General features: G+C 38.1%; 2 protein-coding genes and 1 long non-coding RNA gene across 3 annotated transcripts; 1 reads left to right on the forward strand and 2 right to left on the reverse strand.

Moving 5' to 3' along the window:
* Nucleotides 1-10,482: 10,482 nt before the first annotated feature.
* Nucleotides 10,483-13,057, forward strand: LOC103446355 (ras-related protein RABA1f). Its single transcript, XM_008385445.4, has 2 exons — nucleotides 10,483-11,109; nucleotides 12,332-13,057. Exons 1-2 carry the CDS (start codon nucleotides 10,889-10,891, stop codon nucleotides 12,762-12,764), a joined length of 654 nt encoding a protein of 217 aa, XP_008383667.3. The 5' UTR covers nucleotides 10,483-10,888; the 3' UTR covers nucleotides 12,765-13,057.
* A 207-nt stretch (nucleotides 13,058-13,264) lies between these two features.
* On the reverse strand, nucleotides 13,265-14,630 carry LOC139188455 (uncharacterized). The gene is made up of 2 exons (XR_011571881.1): nucleotides 14,106-14,630; nucleotides 13,265-13,468 (listed from the first exon to the last, which is right to left on the reverse strand). It is a non-coding gene; the product is annotated as an uncharacterized lncRNA (long non-coding RNA).
* Nucleotides 14,631-15,355: 725 nt separating this feature from the next.
* On the reverse strand, nucleotides 15,356-17,616 carry LOC103446357 (uncharacterized). Its single transcript, XM_008385447.4, has 8 exons — nucleotides 17,260-17,616; nucleotides 16,817-16,854; nucleotides 16,642-16,728; nucleotides 16,430-16,513; nucleotides 16,309-16,343; nucleotides 16,134-16,219; nucleotides 15,714-15,779; nucleotides 15,356-15,583 (listed from the first exon to the last, which is right to left on the reverse strand). Exons 1-8 carry the CDS (start codon nucleotides 17,324-17,326, stop codon nucleotides 15,549-15,551), a joined length of 498 nt encoding a protein of 165 aa, XP_008383669.1. The 5' UTR covers nucleotides 17,327-17,616; the 3' UTR covers nucleotides 15,356-15,548.
* Nucleotides 17,617-19,214: the final 1,598 nt, after the last annotated feature.

Genomic DNA, 19,214 nt, shown 5'->3' on the forward strand with positions numbered 1-19,214 from the left:
GTTTTTTCTATGAAAGTTTTAACCTGCACATCATGCTCATGTGCATGCAGGAAAACTCAAATTCAAGTGAGATGATATCATCCTCACAATTTTCTGCTACTTTTCGACTCAGTTTCTTTTTGTTGAAGGAATCCAGATGTCTGATACTTTTCAATTGTTTAACATTGTTCTGCATCTTCCACCCAAAATTTAGATCTAACTGCCACGCTACCATAATCAACCGTCAAACAATATCTGGCTAAAGAGAACCGTGGTCATATGTATTGCTTTGCCAAAATTGTAAACTGAGAGATGTATGATATTTAGAAGAAAAAAGTTGATCATAAATTAAATTAGTAGGAATTGCAACCAATTGTGCAGACCAAAAGTATATAAATTAGTAATGAATTGAATGAACTAGTATATCTAGCTAGCTAGGTTATCATAGGGTCAAATATGGCCTTGCTGTAGGCGCACTCAATGGAAGTTTTTGATGAACCCCGAACTCTGTCATGTCCTACTCAAAATATATCACTTAAATTTATATATTTTTATTGATATGCTCTAGTAGTGTTACATATTTAACCTATTACACATTTATATATAATAATAAATATAAATTTAGAATAATAACACTATGTGATCATGTTTTTGATACACACAAAAATTTGCTCGCTCGAGCGCACCTTTCTTACCACATTGATATTCTTTAACCATCCAGTATATGCACCGTTAATTCCATGTCCATGTGTCATCTTTTGTTCATGAAAAACTTAGGGCATGCGTACTTACTATGAGAAGAAACTTAGGGCTTCCTAAGAAAAATGACAAAAAACTACCTTAACTATTGGTCTCATGACACTATCATACCTCATCTTTTAAAATTGACAATGTCATACCTCATCTTTAAAATTTGGTCCAATGTTATACCTTCTGTTAGCTTGGCCATGAATTTCTCAGTTAAATGTTGACGTGGCTTGATTTGGGGCCCACTTTCTATTAAAAATTTAATACAATATTAAAAATAATAATTTACCCTTAAAATAAAAAAATAAAAAAATAAACTCAAACACCCATCTTCCCCGACCCCGTCCTCTTCCCTAAAACCCAAATCCAAAACCCAGATCCCTTCTCCTTCCCCTTCCCCACCCACGCCAACATCTCCCCCCAGACCCACATCCCCCCGCCCTTCCTGCAACCTCACTGTCCTCCTGTTCCTCTCTCATTCGTCTCTATATTCCTTATGATGTCGTTTTCTCTCCACGGACACGACCGGCTCGGCTTTCCCAGCTTCAAGCGGGAAGTTAAGGATCGCTTTGGCGCCCTGGAGCTTGAACGCTGCTCGATCGTAAGTCTTGGCTGCTTCAATCGTCGTGTCGAAGGTCCCCAGCCAGACCCTGGAGCCTCTGCAGTTCTGATCCCTAATCTCCGCCGCGTACTTGTCCCACGGTCTTTGTTGGGCCCCTCGGTAGTGCTTCTTCTTCTCTTCGTTCGAACTCACTTTCTGAACCACCGCCGGCTTCACAGTGGCCTGGTCTGAGTTGGCGAACTAGATCCACTCAATTTTGTTGGGAAGCAAGATTGTGAGTGCGGGCTTTCGGACCAGGTTGGCGGGTCTATGTTGCGAGGAGGGCGGGGAGAGATGGGTCTGGGGGGAGGGGAGATGTTGGGGTGGGTGGGGAAGGGGTCGAGGGTTGCAGGGAAGGGGAAGGATAAGAGATATGGGTTTTGGATTTGGGTTGCAGGGAAGGGACAAGGATTGTCTGTCCTCCACTTCCAGTGCCCTCTCCGTGCCCTCCTGTTTGTGTGGTCATGGTTAAACAACGTCAACATTTTATATTACTATTCATTTTTGTCTTATTATATCTATAAAAAAATAATATAAGATGTTGACGTGACTTAACTGTGACCACACAAAACAGGAGGGCACAGGGAGGACACCGGAAGTGGAGGGTAGACAATCCTTGTCCGCAGGAAAGGGGAAGGGGTCGGAGAAGATGGGTGTTTGAGTTTTTTTTTTTAAGGGTAAATTATTATATTAATTTTTTAATAGAAAGTGAGCTCTTAATCAAGTCACATTAGCATTTAACTGAGAAATTCACGGCCAAGCTAACCGAATGTATAACATTGGACCAAATTCTAAAGATGAGGTGTGACATTGTCAATTTTAAAAGATGAGGTATGATAGTGTCGTAAGACCAATAGTTGAGGTAGTTTTTTATCATTTACCCTAACATTCATACACCTATATATGCTGCCAAGTTCTTGATCCGGTGCGCTATATGTATGCGTAGATCATATGTATACATGTGTATATTTATGTATGAATGAATATACACAGCATAATGAGATTAGGACTTTTTAATGGATCCGTACATATAGAAAGTGAGCAGGGTACCTTTCAGTTTTGGCAATACTTGGATACGATAGATCATCACCATTTAAAAAACATATATGTACACATCTTGCTTCGACAATCCATATTAATCAGAATCATAGGGCCTGAGCAGAAACTGAAAAGTATTAATGTTTGACAAACACCCGGCACTACCCACAGCTGTGTGTTTAATTTCTTCCACATGCATTCTGTATGTGCATGCTTTGCAGTCGATGATCATCAGTCTCTCACCTCCTATTCTTATCTCCTTTTCTCCCCTTCTTTGACAAATTACTTTTTGTCATCTTTTGATTATTAAAAAATTAACACAAAACGTTGACGTGACTTAATCATAACTATTCAAATAGAAGGGAAGAGAAGGTGAGGGAGACTAGGAGGGGAGAAAATCCTACCCACATCAAGAGAAGGCAAGGCAGATTGTAATTAAGTAGGAGAGAGGATCTCGTCGGATATTTTTTGTGGATAAAATTTTCAATGTGATCGGTACATAAGATAGTACACCTCATATCACTATATAAATGGTGAAATATATGTGTTAAAAAGTTAATAACTTAAAAAATAAAATTTCTCACCACTTGCATAAAAACAAGTAATGTACTTTCTGTTACAATGAAAAATTTCTCTTCTTTGTGAGGATCCTGGGGATCCTCCAATCATATCCGTTCATCGTGCGGCAAATTTTTGTCAGGTACTGTTTATATTAAATTTTAAATAAAAAAATTTACAATAATTTATGATTGCACAGTATTAGATAAACGAATGTGATTGAAAGATCTAGCGAAGATGCTTCTGAATTAAGGAGAGCTAGCTCTAGCCTCTAGGTCAACTATTTTTTAGTGGTGCAGATTTGTTACGTGCAAATTTGCAATCTTAGAGGTCAACAGTATATGTAGCTAGTGTTATTACTTGGATTTGATTGAGTGATATGTTTCGATTAGATATATCAAAGACCTGCAGGTCTGGCAAAATTCCTTCCCCCTATAGGATATAGCTACATGAGGCTAGACTTACCCCGTCACATACACTAGTCACTTGTACTTATTTTTTGCATGAACTATCACGTATGATGTGGAAGAAGATCGACACTTACTACACAGGAGGGGGTGGAATGGGATTTTAAAGAATGGTGGTGGAAGAAGGAAGAAGAAATCATGAAATATTTGATCATCAGTTGCTTTGCATCCAGGGTTTCTGGGAGGGATGGTTGTTGAAGGATACTGTACAAGGTTAATATTGGTTGATGTTAATCAGACCATGATCTACCCGTGCAGTAATCTGCATGTACATGCCCCCACGAGTGGGTGAAGAGTGGAGACTGAAGAGAACAGTCACCTTGATGGGACTGTTCTTACATGCTCCCGGCCGGAATTGGATTCTATCCGAATCAATTTTGTGAGAATCTTAAAAATCTTCACATCTTAACCATTTATCGTATATCGTATGATTAGAAATTATTTGATTTTTTTGTTTAAAATTAAACACAAATAGTATTTAACGAAAACTGACCGTACGATGTACGATGAACTTCTAGAATATAGAAATCCCTACAAAATGAATGATTCTCTCCCCCGCCCTCGGCCCCCTACCCCCCCCCCCCCTCCTAAACCCTTCTTAAACCATCTCCAATGGTTGGGCTAAAAGCCAAATATTTTAACCCGAAAAATTTAGCTTTTAGTCTAGAAACAGTTTTTCTGCTCCAACAGTTCTAACTTAAAATTTTAGCCCAAGATTATTAAAGAATGAATTTAGGTTTTTTTTTTGTTAAATTAAATTTAAAAAATAATAATACATATGTAGACTATCGTAAATTAATTTTATGAACATTTTAATCTAAAAAAATTTAAATTCCGATAAATATTGAAAAATTTAAATTCCGATTTCTGGGCTAAATTTCGAAAGAAATTTGGCCTTGGTTTAGTATTTAGCATTTAGCCCAAATTTTCCCTTTGAGTTGGAGTGGGTTTGGGGGGGGGGATTTTGAAGAATAATTTGATTTTTAACCCACCATTTGAGTTGATCTTATATGATTCGAAGGTTTCATGTAAATAATTAATCCGGACCCACCCCCAACCCTTCTGATGTGATTTGAAGGTTTCATGTAAATAATTAATCCGGAAATTGACGTGAAACGAGAGGGGTTAGATTTTTTTTTTTGTTTGAAAAACTTCTGGTAACCAACTTTGAATTCTACACCTTGTTTCACTTTGTCATTAGAAAATCAGGCATCTTTCCCCTAAAATTTCTAAATAGAATTTTACGGCTTAATTTTTCATGTATTGCATAATTGGGAATATATTACATACAATCCTTGTTCTCCAAGGTAAAACTAAAAATAGGACAAAAGAAATATCCTTCCTAACAAAGGACTCTAATATTTACACAATATTTACATTCCTATTCTAAAACCAACTCACGCAACACTCCCCCTCAAGTTGGAGCATAGATGTCACACATGCCCAACTTGACAAGAGAGTCACCAAAAACTCTTCTACACACGGCATGAGTGAGAATATCGGCAAGCTGTTCTTCTGAGTTCACAAATGGTACTGACACAATCTTCTTCTCGAGCTTTTCCTTAATGAAATGTCGATCAACCTCCACATGCTTTGTTCTGTCATGTTGTATCGGGTTTTCTGCAATTTCTCGTGCCGACTTATTGTCACAATACAACTTTATAGCCTCCTTTGGTTTGAAACCAAGACCCCAAAGCAACTTACGTAACCAAAGAACTTCACACACTCCATGTGCCATACCTCTGAATTCGGCCTCTGCAGAAGACCTAGACACCACATTCTGTTTCTTACTTCTCCAAGTAACCAAATTTCCACCAACGAATGTAAAATATCCAGAAGTAGAACGCCTATCAGTCACATCACCGGCCCAATCAGCATCAGTGAACCCCTCAATTTTTAGATGACCAGAATTTCTATACAAGATTCCTTTCCCTGGGGCGGACTTTAAATACGCCAAGATACGCATAACAGCAGCCATATGATCCACACTTGGCTAGTGCATAAACTGACTCACCACACTTACTGCATAGGCTATATCTGGACGGGTATGAGCTAAATAAATTAGTCTTCCTACCAATCTCTGATATCTGCCTTTATCCACTGGTTCTTGATCCGGATAAATCCCTAAGTGATGTTTGTCCACAATAGGCGTATCCACAGGTTTACACCCAAGCATACCTGTTTCCTTTAACAAATCAAGAACATATTTACGCTGAGACAAGAAAATACATCTAGATGACCGAGCAATTTCCATGCCAAGAAAATATTTCAAATCTCCCAAATTCTTCATCTCAAACTCGGCGGCAAGGTTTTGTTCTAGCTTCATCATCTCTTCCGAATCATCACCTGTTATTATCATGTCATCCACATAAATAATTAAGGCTGTCACTTTACCACTTCCCCGTTTCACAAATAATGTATGATCCGAGTGACTTTGATAATACCCAATTCGTCTCATAACTTGGGTAAATCTACCAAACCACGCACGAGGCAATTGCTTAAGTCCATAAAGTGACTTTCGCAACCTACATACTCCGGTTTTCCCTCCGGCATCGTACCCCGGAGGAAAATCCATATATACCTCTTCTTCCAAGTGCCCATGAAGAAAAGCATTTTTCACATCAAACTGTTTTAGTGGCCAATTCAAATTTGCAGCTAAAGAAATCAGAACTCGTACTGTATTCATCTTCGCTACTGGAGAAAATGTCTCCTGATAATCAACACCATAAGTTTGAGTATAGCCTTTTGCTACTAACCTTGCTTTATACCTGTCTACCGATCCGTCTGCCTTGTATTTGATCGTAAAGACCCATCTACACCCAACTGGTTTCTTTCCTTTAGGTAGCTCAGTTACCTCCCATGTATCATTCTTATGTAGTGCCATCATTTCCTCATCCATCGCAGCAGCCTATTTAGGATCCTTCAAGGCCTCCTCAACTCGGGTTGGTGCTTGGATTGCTTCCACATTGTTTACCCAGGCTTGACGTTCTGGTGCAAGGTTTGAGCATGACATATAATTAGCTATTGGATACTTCACTTTTCCTTCAGGAGAAAACCGGTTAGGAGGAACACCACGATTTTTCCTTGGCGGCAACTTATATGTACTCATAACATTATCTGGATTAGTTACATGAGCATCAGTAGTACTTACCTCAGAAATATTCAGAGAAGACATATTGGGTGGCACTATTGAGCTTGAGAGAGAGGGGGTTGCGGGTTCGGTAGCTAATGGTTGCTGGAGCGGTGAAACTATTTCGGCAACTCCCTGCTGACACTCTACATCGCACTCGGCAATATGTTGTTGAGAAGACTCAGCTGGTTCGGTGCTACCTGGCTGAATGATACTCACATTCTCGGCAGTGTACTGCCAAGAGTCACTATCTCCATTCTCGGCAGTTTCTTGCTGAGAGCTTTCACAACTGTTTTTGTCGAAGCATAAAAGACCTCAGACTCAGAAAAGGTAACATCCATAGTTACATACATATGACGAGTTTTAGGGTGGTAGCATTTATACCCTTTCTGTTGAGGAGCAAAGCCCAGAAAAACACACCGGTGAGCACATGGATCGAGCTTACTACGATGAATCTTGTGAATATGAACATAGGCTACACACCCAAATACACGAGGAGAAAGAGTATTAGTTGATATTACTGGAACAAATTCTGTCAATACTTGGAGAGGTGTACGAAAATCCATAACCCGGGATGGCATACGGTTAATCACATACACGACATAGGTGACAGCTTCAGGCCAGAACCGTTTAGGTACAGATGCACCAATGAGCAAGGCACGAGCAGTTTCCAGGATATGACGGTTCTTTCTTTCAGCAACGCCATTTTGTTGTGGGGTATGAGGGCAAGTAGTCTCATGTAGAATTCCTTGATCCCGAAGAAAGCCGGACAACTCGGAACCAATATACTCACCTCCATTATCAGAGCGGAGAACCTTAATAACAGAGGAATATTGTGTTGCAACCATTTGAGAGAATGATCGAAACACCATACCCACATCACTTTTATTCTTCATCACATAAATCCAAGTCATACGAGTGCAATCATCAACGAAGGTAACAAACCATTTAATTCCAGACAAAGTACTAACAGGAGAGGGACCCCAAACATCAGAGTGCACAAGTTCAAAAGGAAACAATCTTTTATTCATACTAGGAGGAAACGAAACGCGATGACTCTTCGCGAGAATACATACCTCACAATGTAAGTCTGATTCTTTTATTTCATGAAATAAACTAGGCAACATACGCCTCAAATACCCAAACGAAGCATGTCCTAACCGACGATGCAATAACCAAACTTCATGTAAATTATTGGTACGGGATGCTCGAACTGCATTAGCTCTGCCAGGAACGACATCATCCACATAATATAACCCTTCTCTCTTAGTGCCACGCCCAATTATCTCCTTGGTCTGAATATCCTGAAGCAAACAAAACAGTGGATACATAAGTACAACACAATCTAATTGCTCAGTAACTTGAGGAATAGATAACAAATTATGAGACAACGAAGGAACAAGCAGGCAGTGATGAAGGGAAAGGACTGGCGTGAGGTTCACAGTGCCGGCCCCCAAAACCGATGTTGTTGTTCCGGTAGCAGTTGCAATACACTTTCGTGAACTAGTTGTCATACTAGTAAATAAATTCTTATCAAAAGTCATATGATCGGTTGCACCCGAGTCTAGAATCCAACCCGTATTCACCATTGTAATAACTCATGAGATAGTAATACACAGTAATCACAACACCACACCAATTATAGAACCACACGCTGCAAGAAAAAACAAGCAGCAGAAACCCAATACACGATAATTGTAGCAAGAAGGCACGATGATTACTGCTTCTGAGGCTTGATTACAGCTTCTGAAACACCACTCACGGAAATACAAACGAGCACACGGCCACGGGGAAAAAGAAGACCACGTAATTGTCGTACGAAAGGTTATCACCCACTGCCCAAGGCAGCAAGCAGCCAGAGTTGAGCAAATCCCCTTTTAATTTTATTATTTGGTCAATACCTTTACATGCTGCAATCATGCAACAAGCAGCATCAAAATCCCTTTTTGTTTTGGTCAGCAACAGCAGCCAATCACGGTATAAAATAGGAAAAATCCACACGCCTCAATACACGGCTACTTTGAAGCAGCAACAGGATCACAGCCTGCAATACCAGGATACACGGCCTAAATTGATTTTTGCAACAACTGCGCAGGAACCAATTCGACCAACACAACAGCGGAAGGAAAAAAAGTTTTACAATTTCTAGGGTTACGGCAGCTTGGCTCTGATGCCAAATAGAATTTTACAGCTTAATTTTTCATGTATTGCATAATTGGGAATATATTACATACAATCCTTGTTCTCCAAGGTAAAACTAAAAATAGGACAAAAGAAATATCATTCCTAATAAAGGACTCTAATATTTACACAATATTTACATTCCTATTCTAAAACCAACTCACGCAACAGATTTCACCCAAAATTCACATAGAGTTTACGAAACTTTATTAAATTCTACAAATTTACAACTCTTATAAATCTTTCAAAATATCCACCGAATTCAACCCCTAAATCAATATTTTAAATGAATGTTATATTTTTTTTCCATGTCATTGCCACATTACCTATTAGCTTAATAAAAATCAATTTAGCTTTTAATCAGGACCCTTATATGTAAATGGATCAAAAGGCTAACAAGGAGTGTAAAAATATTTGTCCATGATCCTAACACTTTGTTATGATTTTAAACTTATATAATAAACCTCAAATAAATCACGTGTCTGTTAGAAATTGTCATAAATACTTGGAAGTAACCAACTATTTTGTCTTTCATAAATCTGAGAAATCACGTATCTTATTGGATATCATTTTTCAATTTTTTTTTTTGGTTGGATGTTTATCGAATGAGTCTTATACCAAAAGAAACTCAAATTTGAAATGGTAAACATTGGATTTTATAAAGTTGATAGTCGTAAGGGACTAGAAGAGTTGACCTTTCTCCTTATATGGTGTTCCAACAACAACAAAAAAGAAGTATATGGTGTTGAATCCAAATAAGATTATAATAATATACATCTCCACAAGAACTTTGGTGTCTATATTTTCTGTAATAACAATTGGACCCTTCCCCTTCGTGTTTTGAGAAAATTGTAAAAATGGTCCCTCAACTTTAACATAATTGGTTTAATGGTCTCTCGACTAAAACTCTATGACCATTGATCCCTTAACTCATCAAAACGTGCAACTATGATCATTTTCCTAAACTCCATTAGAATTTTGTCAAAATGAGTTATGTTGGAAGGACCATTGCTACAATTGAGTTAAATTTGAAGGACAATTTCTCCTATTGGATTAGAGTTAAGAGACTATTGCAACAATTTTTCTCATGTGGTTTTCCATATTTGCCCCTTAATTTAGCCTTACGTGCATGGCACGTGACTCACTTTGACGAAAGTTATAACAGTGTTGATGAAAATGACTATATATGCACGTTTTGATGAGTTATAGGACCAATAGTCATGGATTTTCAGTTGGGGACCATCCAATTATGTTAAAGTTGAGGGATCATTGTTATAATTTCATCTCAAACAACAACTTACTACAGTTTAGTGGTATTCCTATTTACTTGTAAGTGAGAGGTCTTAGGTTTAATTATCACCAAAGGCAAATTTGAACCTCATTATTGTTAACCCATTGTGAAGTTAAACTCACTCCCTCCCTCTATAACGTTCCAAATAAATAACACAACATGATATCACACACTTTAAATAAAAAAGGGACCAGTCGGTTACTTCACTATAGCAGTCACTCTTATGGGGAACAGAAAGACTCACAAAAGCATTTTAACATCTCTTTGACTATCATCGTGTGATTCATCAACATTAGGAATTAAATCCAAAACGTATCGTGTCAAATACAAATTTTTTTGTCCCCAACGACTAAACCGCCTGGCAGGTGGTTTCACACATTATATATACTAAAAACCGGTTGAGCCCGGCACTGGTCAGCAATAGTGAAAGGACGGAAATACCCTCGGGTTTCTTCTTTGTTTTAACTAAAACACTATTATCATCCTCATTACACTTGCTCATTCTCGAATACAAAGGAGCAAACACATGTCGGCATAGCAATACATTTTCTTTAGTTGGTGCGACCAAAAGGTTAAAAGGTTGAGAGCTTTTAATTGGGACCGGGAGGCGTTAATCATTCCAGCTTGCTTTGGTTGGGTTGCTGTCTTCAACCTCCATTTTGCTATATATTTCTCTCAGAATCTAACAAAACCCATTCACCCCATAACTCACATACACACTTCCACCGCCATGATTCTTCATTATTTATAGACTAATTGCCAAAAACCCATCGAACTCATCATCCCAAAACTCCCTCTCATTCCTTCCAAATCGAAAGAAAAAAGACAAAACCCAAGAACAAAAGGACGACAAAGATTCAGCCCATTTTTGCAGTAATTGAATTTTGGGGAAGGAGATGGGGGCGTACAGAGCCGATGACGATTACGATTACTTGTTCAAGGTGGTGCTGATCGGCGACTCTGGCGTCGGAAAATCGAACCTTTTGTCCCGGTTTACGAGGAACGAGTTCAGCCTTGAATCCAAGTCCACCATTGGCGTCGAGTTCGCCACCAGAAGCATTCGGGTCGACGATAAGGTCGTCAAGGCCCAGATTTGGGACACCGCCGGCCAGGAAAGGTTCGGATCCACATTCTCTGTTTTTTTATAAATCTCTAGTTTTTTTCATTAGATCTTGGAATTCAGATTTTCGTTTTTTTTCTTGGGTTTTCTTGGTTTCCTGAGAAAATTGGGTTGTTTGGCTTATATTATATTGCACGGATTTGATAATCTAGCTTCTGGATCGAAGAAGGATTATTTTTTATGAGTCTGTTTGTTTGATGGGTGTTGTTTGGTTGCTGAGAATGCCGAGGAAGATATCATGAAATTGCTAATGAAAATGTTGAAGTTTTCATTTCCCATTGTTTTAGTTAGCTGAGCTGAATTTTACTCCGTTTGTATTTGTTTTTGGAATCGGTCTCGAACCATCTTCGTGAAGTATGACAACTAAGATGCAGTGCTAATTCTCTGCTTGAACTTCTGGTTTGTTTGTATTAGTAGGATGCAACGATACACAGTTTCCGGCGTTTTTACATTTGTAGTTTGTTGATATAGCTCCGTTGCTTTGTGGAGTGTTGTTTAGACAAGTATCCTATACTTAATTAGAACAACGCTTGGCTACTCAAAGATGAGTAGGAACTCATACTCAAAACTCTTTCTTGTTCGAATCACAGAGCTTTGTGCTTATGATCAGAATTGTCCATATTATAAATCATACTGTAAAGATCATCTCTGTAAAAAATGAATTAAAACTAAGGTCCTTTTGTTAATCTATTTTAGCAAATACATAGACGGTTCGTAATGCTTTCACCTATTCCGTTGATTTTTTATACAGTTTGATGATTAAACAACCTTTGTTTTAATTCATTTTTTACAAAGGGGATCTTTATAGAATGATTTATAATATGAACGGTTGTGATTATAAAAACGGAGTTCTATGAATCTACAACGAATAATTTTGAGTAGGAACTCCTACTCTTTCTTTGAGTAGGCAAGTATTGTTCACTTAATTAGGTCACATTTCGCTCTGCTATAATTTTCGGGTTTGGCGCAGTTTACTGCATTTCGAGATTACTAGGTAAGGTGGTTGTTCTAGCTACATCACAAATTGATATGTCATTACGGTTATTAAACCATCGTAATCATATAAGTTCAATCATTATGTCTTTCATCTGATAGATTTGGGTTGATAAGGTTTTCTGACTCTGTTCTTTGAAATGTGTTGATTGTTGTGGTGTAAACTAATCCCGGCCGCAGTGTTAATATCTCACTTGCAATTTTATTTTGTTTTGTTTTGTTAAAGGTATCGTGCAATCACAAGCGCATACTATCGAGGTGCCGTTGGGGCCTTACTTGTCTATGACGTTACTCGTCATGTTACATTTGAGAATGTGGAGAGATGGCTGAAGGAGCTTCGCGATCACACAGATGCCAACATTGTGATCATGCTAGTGGGAAACAAGGGAGATCTGCGTCACCTACGAGCTGTTTCCACTGACGACGCTAAGGCGTTTGCTGAACGAGAGAACACCTTTTTCATGGAAACGTCTGCCCTCGAGTCTATGAACGTCGACAATGCTTTCACCGAAGTGCTGACTCAAATCCACCGTGTTGTGAGCCGGAAGGCCCTTGACATTGGGGATGACCCAGCAGCCTTGCCCAAGGGACAAACAATCAATGTCGGGGGAAAGGACGACGTATCAGCTGTGAAGCAAGTCGGGTGTTGCTCTACGTAAAATTTGCCGGAATTTTACGAGTGCCTTTTGACGTTCTATCGGGCGAGGTCATGTCCATACACAGAGGTTGACCTGACTCTACGAAATTGCTTTCTCGACGGGATATTAACTCTTTGAACAGTATGCTTCGGATGCTCGAAAGCTTGTCTCTATGTTTAGCGCAAAATTTAGGATGTTAAGGATATGTTCTTGTTTTTTCCTGTGATTCGATTTGAACTACTTGCTTCCCTCTGTGTAGTATTATTCTTTCTTGGTTGAGTTTAGTATAAAGTTTGGTTGTTTTTGAGCTGAAAGTCGGCATTCCTTCCGCGAGCGTCGGAAAACGATTAACTTTGCCCCATCTCAAGCACAAGAAGTGAAAACTAGAAATTCAAAACGAAATGGTGATTAATCAGGTTCCAAAAGTTTTCCTTCGTTTTACAAATTTCGTGATTGCTATGGTTTCCACCATCTCCATCGTCGAATTCAGATGAAAAATCGAATTCTCCCGGCAAGATTGCTTCTTCGAAGTTTGATTTATAGAGCAATAAGTGGAAGAAGTTTGGTAGGAGGAACAAACTAAAACAGCCACAGCCAAATGACTCTTGACAAAGATTGTACATACATTCACAGCCATAGTATCTAAGAACACTCCACAGAATGCTCAAGCCGCACCGCACCGCACCGCACCGATGAACCGAACCAGCTTTTCAGAGACGTGACATCTGCATTTATCAGTAGATCGTGGATCAGTAACTTTAACAAGAAGTGTTGGAAAACAATCAAAACGCAACAGCGCTCCGTTTGTCTTCCTCACAGATGCAGACATCTAATTCTTGTCAGGGCTCGTCTTGAAGTACTTCTCTAGAAAGCGCCTTGAATGTTTTATGGCTTGTTTGGATGTGCTTTTAAAATAATTGAAGAAAAAGTTATTTGATTCCAAAAGCCTTAAAGTGCTTCCTGAAAGAATCACATAATTTTCAGAATTTCCTTGTATTTTTACTAAGAATTGGTTCTAAATACATTTCTATCAAACCGCTTTCATCCAAACGAGCTCTTAATATAAGTTACAAGTGCTTTCTACGAAGTGTTTCTGCATGAACAAGCTAGGTGTTTTTACGGAAATAGATTGCCAAAGTGCTTTTGGTTATCTGAAAACGGTAGCTTAACATTCAGCTAGATTATACCACTAACAATAGCTTAATATTTTAGTCCAATTTACCCCAAATGAGTCACAATCCAACAATTCAAACCACCGAATTTCCCAAAAATATCATATCCAATCCGAGTCCCGACCTATTGATTTAAAATTAAAATTACCCAAAATTGAAATTGAAATTACACAGAGGAAGACAAGCTCACCAGGAACTGGGGGAGAGGTGAGGCTCATGGGCGTCGAGCTTCCTCGGATTTGTCGGGAGGAGGAGGAGGATCGTCGTGGCGGCCGACGGAGGGCAGAGGATTACCGCCCTTGATGAACCAACCGAGGGCGAAAAAGGAAGCTCCAGCGAGAATGGCGGTGCCCCAGGCGTGAGAGTACCATTTGCTGTACTGCCTGATGGCGAACTTCCACTGCTCACGAAGCGTCGCCGCGTCTGGGATTTCAGGGTCGGGCGGGTTCGGGAAGCGGACCTTTTGGCCCGAGAAACTACTGCTGGGTTTGCTAGTATGGGCGTTGTGGTTAATCTCGGAAGGAGGAACGTTTTGAGGTGTATCGGGTTTGGGTTCAGTCATGGCTGCTGAGTCGGTTTTGTTTGTGTTTCTGGCTTTGCCCAGGAGGGAAGAGTGCTTTTTCTGTTATATATTCCGTCGTTTGCCACCTGTCCAATTGAACAGTGGCTCACCCTCGCATCTGATGAACTAGGTTGGACCGGCTAACCAATAATGCTTTTAAAATAAAATAATTAAAATAAAAATTCTATTGAATCTGAAAAAAACACTATAAAATTCTTCTTGCAAAACATTTTAATGCTTTCTGTAAAAAAACACATATCGGATGCTTCTTCAAAAGTACTTAAAATGTTTTTAGAACCAAAACAATTTCACCAAAAACACATTCAATTATTTTAAAAATACTTCCAAACGAGCTATATATAAACATCGTATGATCAATAACATTAATATTATCTGAAAGTGACAAGTAATTGTAAAAATGACGTCATGCTACATGGCGAGCAATTGCCATGCTATTCCTTCTGAGGATAAGAACATTTTTTGCAAGTCTGCTAATTAGAATAGCTCTTACCACCAATAAAAGCAGCATAAAACCGAAAAAAAAAGAATGTGATATCCACACATCCTTTTTTACTTCTCTCACACCTTTTTAATTTTCGGCCGTTGGATCAAATGAATTGAAGAAGATCAAAGGACAAAAATTAACAAGGGGGGTAGGAAAAGTAAAAAGGGGTGTGTGGATAGCACATCTCTAAAAAAAATACAAAAATTCTTATACGTTGTAAACTGCTTTTAAAAAAAGAGAGTTTTAACAAAACACTTCTGATACTGTTCACTTTTAACGAAAAACCACATTTATACATTTCTTTGGTACTATTCACTATACCTTTAAAAATGACTTTTCATTAAAAGATAAGTTTTTTTAGACGTTTCGTTAGTTTTCCTTTTTAAAAAAGCCGAATAAAATTATGACTCCAATGGATAGGCACAAATTGCCCAATGAATGTTTTACACAGTAAAATTCCAAAAGTTACTGAAAGGTTTAAAAATCCAACGGGGTTTTACCTACATAATTTTTCCATTAACAATAAAATTGTAACAGCAGCATGACTTTGTTTTGCTTCAAGTAGATCATTTGCGTGCTTCAACCTTCTTCTGTTCTTTGGCTGAAACAATTGGGAGTTGAACAAATATAGTCCTTGAAGATCCAGAACAAGAGAAATCGACACGAAAAAAAAACAGAAAAAACGGAACAAAGAAACAAGCAATAAGTTGTGCTGGTCTAAGAAACATTACCAGCTTTTTCTTCTTCTCTCTTTTCAGCAGCTTCCGCCCTTTGCTCTCGTATAAGCGCTAAACGCTCTGCATGATCAACAAAATGATATCAATAAGAAATTCGAAGCTATAGCGGTGAAAGTGCAAATCCAGCCCATAGGAGCCTCTTGTTCTTCTCTAAAGAACCCGTATCTAACAAGACTTCAGCAGTAAAATGTGCAGCGAAAAATATTGATGAGATTGTAACTCGACAACAAAAATTACAAGGCAAGCTGCAAGCCAATCCATATGTCAGCTAACAACCGTGTACTGAATCAGAGATTCTAACATGTAACCGGTTGTATATCCCCTCATTAGTATCTCTCCCATCATGTGAATGTGTCACGTGATGAGAGAGATACTAATAGGTACTCTTGGCAAATAATAATCACGACAAAATACCTAAATCTTTCCTTGCTTGTTCAGTTTTTCCCTGTTCTTGCAGCCTCATATATCTCTCGCGGGCTCTCTGTTTCTCCAATTCTTCTCTGAAAACAAATGAACAAAAATTGAGGATGTCAAAACCGATTAGGATAAAAGAAGAAATACGAATAGAACTTATATTCCACAGACGAACCTTTCACGCCTTGAGAGTTCAGTTGTCCTTCCCATCTGTAAAGAAAATAACAAATATTACTCTTTCACAAAATTCACCATCAGAATTCACAGCTATTGTCAAAGTAAATTGCAGAACTTACATCAATGTCTCGAGCTTTCACGGTCTTCGGCTTTACCAAATTCGGATTTTCAATCTCAATAATCCCTTGGATCCCCTTCTTCTTCTGATAACATTATTTGGCAACACAAAAAATAAAAAGGTTCACATTTATTACTTACTCATAAAAACAGTATAAACCAACCAAAAAAGTACAAAAACTTTCTACATAGATGACAGTTCATGTTCACTAACCTCCTCATGTCCTTCGGATTCATCTCCAGACTCCTCTTCGGAACTTGCAACGAAATCTACTTCAACTTCATCACGCTTAGCTTCCCGCTAAGGAAAACAACAAATTAACTTTCTTAAACCGAAAAATCAATAGTTTCGTATCACCATATAGTATGTGAGTGTGAGAGGGACAAACCTTCGAAAAAGTCCGCGGACGGCTAGAGGTACCAGCAACTGCAAATTTATATATACAACAACAAAGATGTCAGAATTGCTTAATTTTGACAAGAATTTTAATCACTTCTGCGAATCAAACAAACAAACCAAAGCAATCAAAATTCATATCAATTACCTAAATTCAAAGTCAAATCGTTTTCATGTTCTAAAAAAATTGTAATATCAAACAAACCAACAATCAAAATTCTAATAATTTCAATTCAATCACTCATAAAACACAACTTGGTAAAAAACACCAGTACAATTTGTCAATTCAACGAGCCCAAGAGCCATAATCCTCTGTTTGGTTACCGAGAAAACCCCAGATAGTTGGAGGGAAAGCAAAATTTAAACAACAAACTGGTTACTCAATAAAATAAAATACAAAAAAAAAAGCTAAAAATTAAGGAGTGTTTGTCTTACGAAGATCTTCGGGAGTGGAGAACTGCCGATGGCCGGTGGGCTTGCTCTTGTACTTCCCCCTTCCCATCGTCTGAATTCAAACAGAAGAGGAACGGCACAGGATAATTCCGGTTCAAACTCGGCACCAAAAAGAATCGGAAATTTTGGTGGATTATGGCGATGATTTGGGGGCTGGAGTTTCGATAAAATTCGATTGTGAAATCGAAAAACCCTAGTCGAGTCGTCCCAGGAATATCGAAGGACAAAGGGGTTTGTGAGCGGCGTGTTATGGAGGGAAATCCGTCTTTAATATGTACTCTGCTTTCAGTTTTATTGACTTTTAGTCTCGTACCGTTATTGACATTTCAAAATTATAACCCTACACTTCAAATTTTTTTATATTTTAATCGTCCTATGCAAATCACATAACCTATTTTCAAGGTTTTCTTTTTTTTAACATTTCAACTCCTCACTCCAACCTATTTCAAGATTATTTTGGACATTTCAACTCCTCACTCCAACCTATTTCAAAAATATTTTGTACATGGTCGACCACGTTAAATTCTTGACCTGTAATTTGTTAACTCCATGTTAAGGAGCCTAATGTATTTTTTACTGTTCACCATAAGTTTATAAAACAAACGGGATGTGGATTTGGTTATTACATTTGTGTTTTAATGTTGTAAATGAGCTTTATTCAACATCTGATACACAACATTATTTGATGGATGTCCTAATCTACCATGCCAAGTGGATGAAAGGACAAGTTGACCAAGATGTGTTTGAGCTAGTGACGTGGATTTGGTTGTTACAGAATTGGATGAAGCAAGTGGGATGGGATATAGTCCATTTCTGCACAACCCTTTGTAGAGAATCCTCTCGGTGGTCTTGTCCTAAATTCAGAAAGTAATTGTGTTGATGCACAAAATCGGTGAGGACTTTGGTACAACAGAAAGTGTCAAGTTTGTGACCTTCGCTAGATTGCTCCGGTCACTAATGTGGATAAATATGTAAATGGATAAGGACAGGGAAGCAAACACAAGATGTACGTGGTTCACCCAGATTTGCTATGTCCACGAAGTAGAGGAGTTCTCATTAATTGTGAAGGGTTTACACAAGTACGTAGGTTCAAGCTTTCATTTAATGAGTACTAGTGAATGATTTAGTACAAATGACATTAGAAAATATTGTGAGAGAATGATCTCTATTTATAGAAGAGAGTTTCTAGTTTCATTCTGACATTGACACGTGTCGTGTTGTGATTGACCTCCTGGTTGGAGGGAAACTCTTCTGGGTCATTGACGGTATAACGTTGACCGGTGCTCAGTAGTTTCGGGATTGATCAAGTATGGTACAAACAAAGTGCATCAAAGATGAGCCAACAATTGTTGTCTAAGCAGACTTTATGCATAGATAGTGAATTCTAAGTTAACTTGGGAACGTATAACACATAATTTAAATTTAGTGGTTCAATTATTGTATTAACTAGTAAATATGCATGTGCGTTGCTGCAGGACTTGAATGCACCAGCCTTAACTACATGAATAAGACACATTTAACATGAAAATAATTAAACATAATCATGAACGAACAAAATGGATAGATCCATGAAATTATAAAAAGCATTGCAACAATAGATCCAGGAAATTATAAAAATCCATCCAATCAAGAGACAATATAATAGTTGTGGGAAGGTGAGTATGCAACCAAGAATCTTAAGATATACTTGATTTGTGATTCCATTATAATTTCACACACAAAAAAGATCAAATTTTGATTGAAACATCAAACAAAACAATCTCATATGTTACAGATTGGACCAACTAAATAAAGAATCTATTAATATGATTTTCAGCTAAAAAGAAACTGATTGCAAGTTATAAATTCCATGGGTAATTTGATTTTGCAGATTAAAAAAGTCGAAAAATATTGAAAGTTACTAAACCCCATCACATCAGAAAAAAGAACAGAATCCA

The sequence above is a fragment of the Malus domestica genome, chromosome 10 (assembly GCF_042453785.1).
Source record: "Malus domestica chromosome 10, GDT2T_hap1".
NCBI lineage: Eukaryota > Viridiplantae > Streptophyta > Magnoliopsida > Rosales > Rosaceae > Malus > Malus domestica.

Bases quoted from the DNA above. Each gene is read 5' to 3' on its own strand.
- LOC103446355 (XM_008385445.4), top strand. From the start codon at position 10,889: ATGGGGGCGTACAGAGCCGATGACGATTACGATTACTTGTTCAAGGTG. The intron at 11,110-12,331 runs GTTCGGATCCAC...GTTTTGTTAAAG, and splicing joins GACACCGCCGGCCAGGAAAG to GTATCGTGCAATCACAAGCG.
- LOC103446357 (XM_008385447.4), bottom strand. From the start codon at position 17,326: ATGGGAAGGGGGAAGTACAAGAGCAAGCCCACCGGCCATCGGCAGTTC. The intron at 16,220-16,308 runs GTTCGTCTGTGG...ATTTGTTTTCAG, and splicing joins GAACTCTCAAGGCGTGAAAG to AGAAGAATTGGAGAAACAGA. The intron at 15,780-16,133 runs GTATTTTGTCGT...TTGATCATGCAG, and splicing joins ACAAGCAAGGAAAGATTTAG to AGCGTTTAGCGCTTATACGA.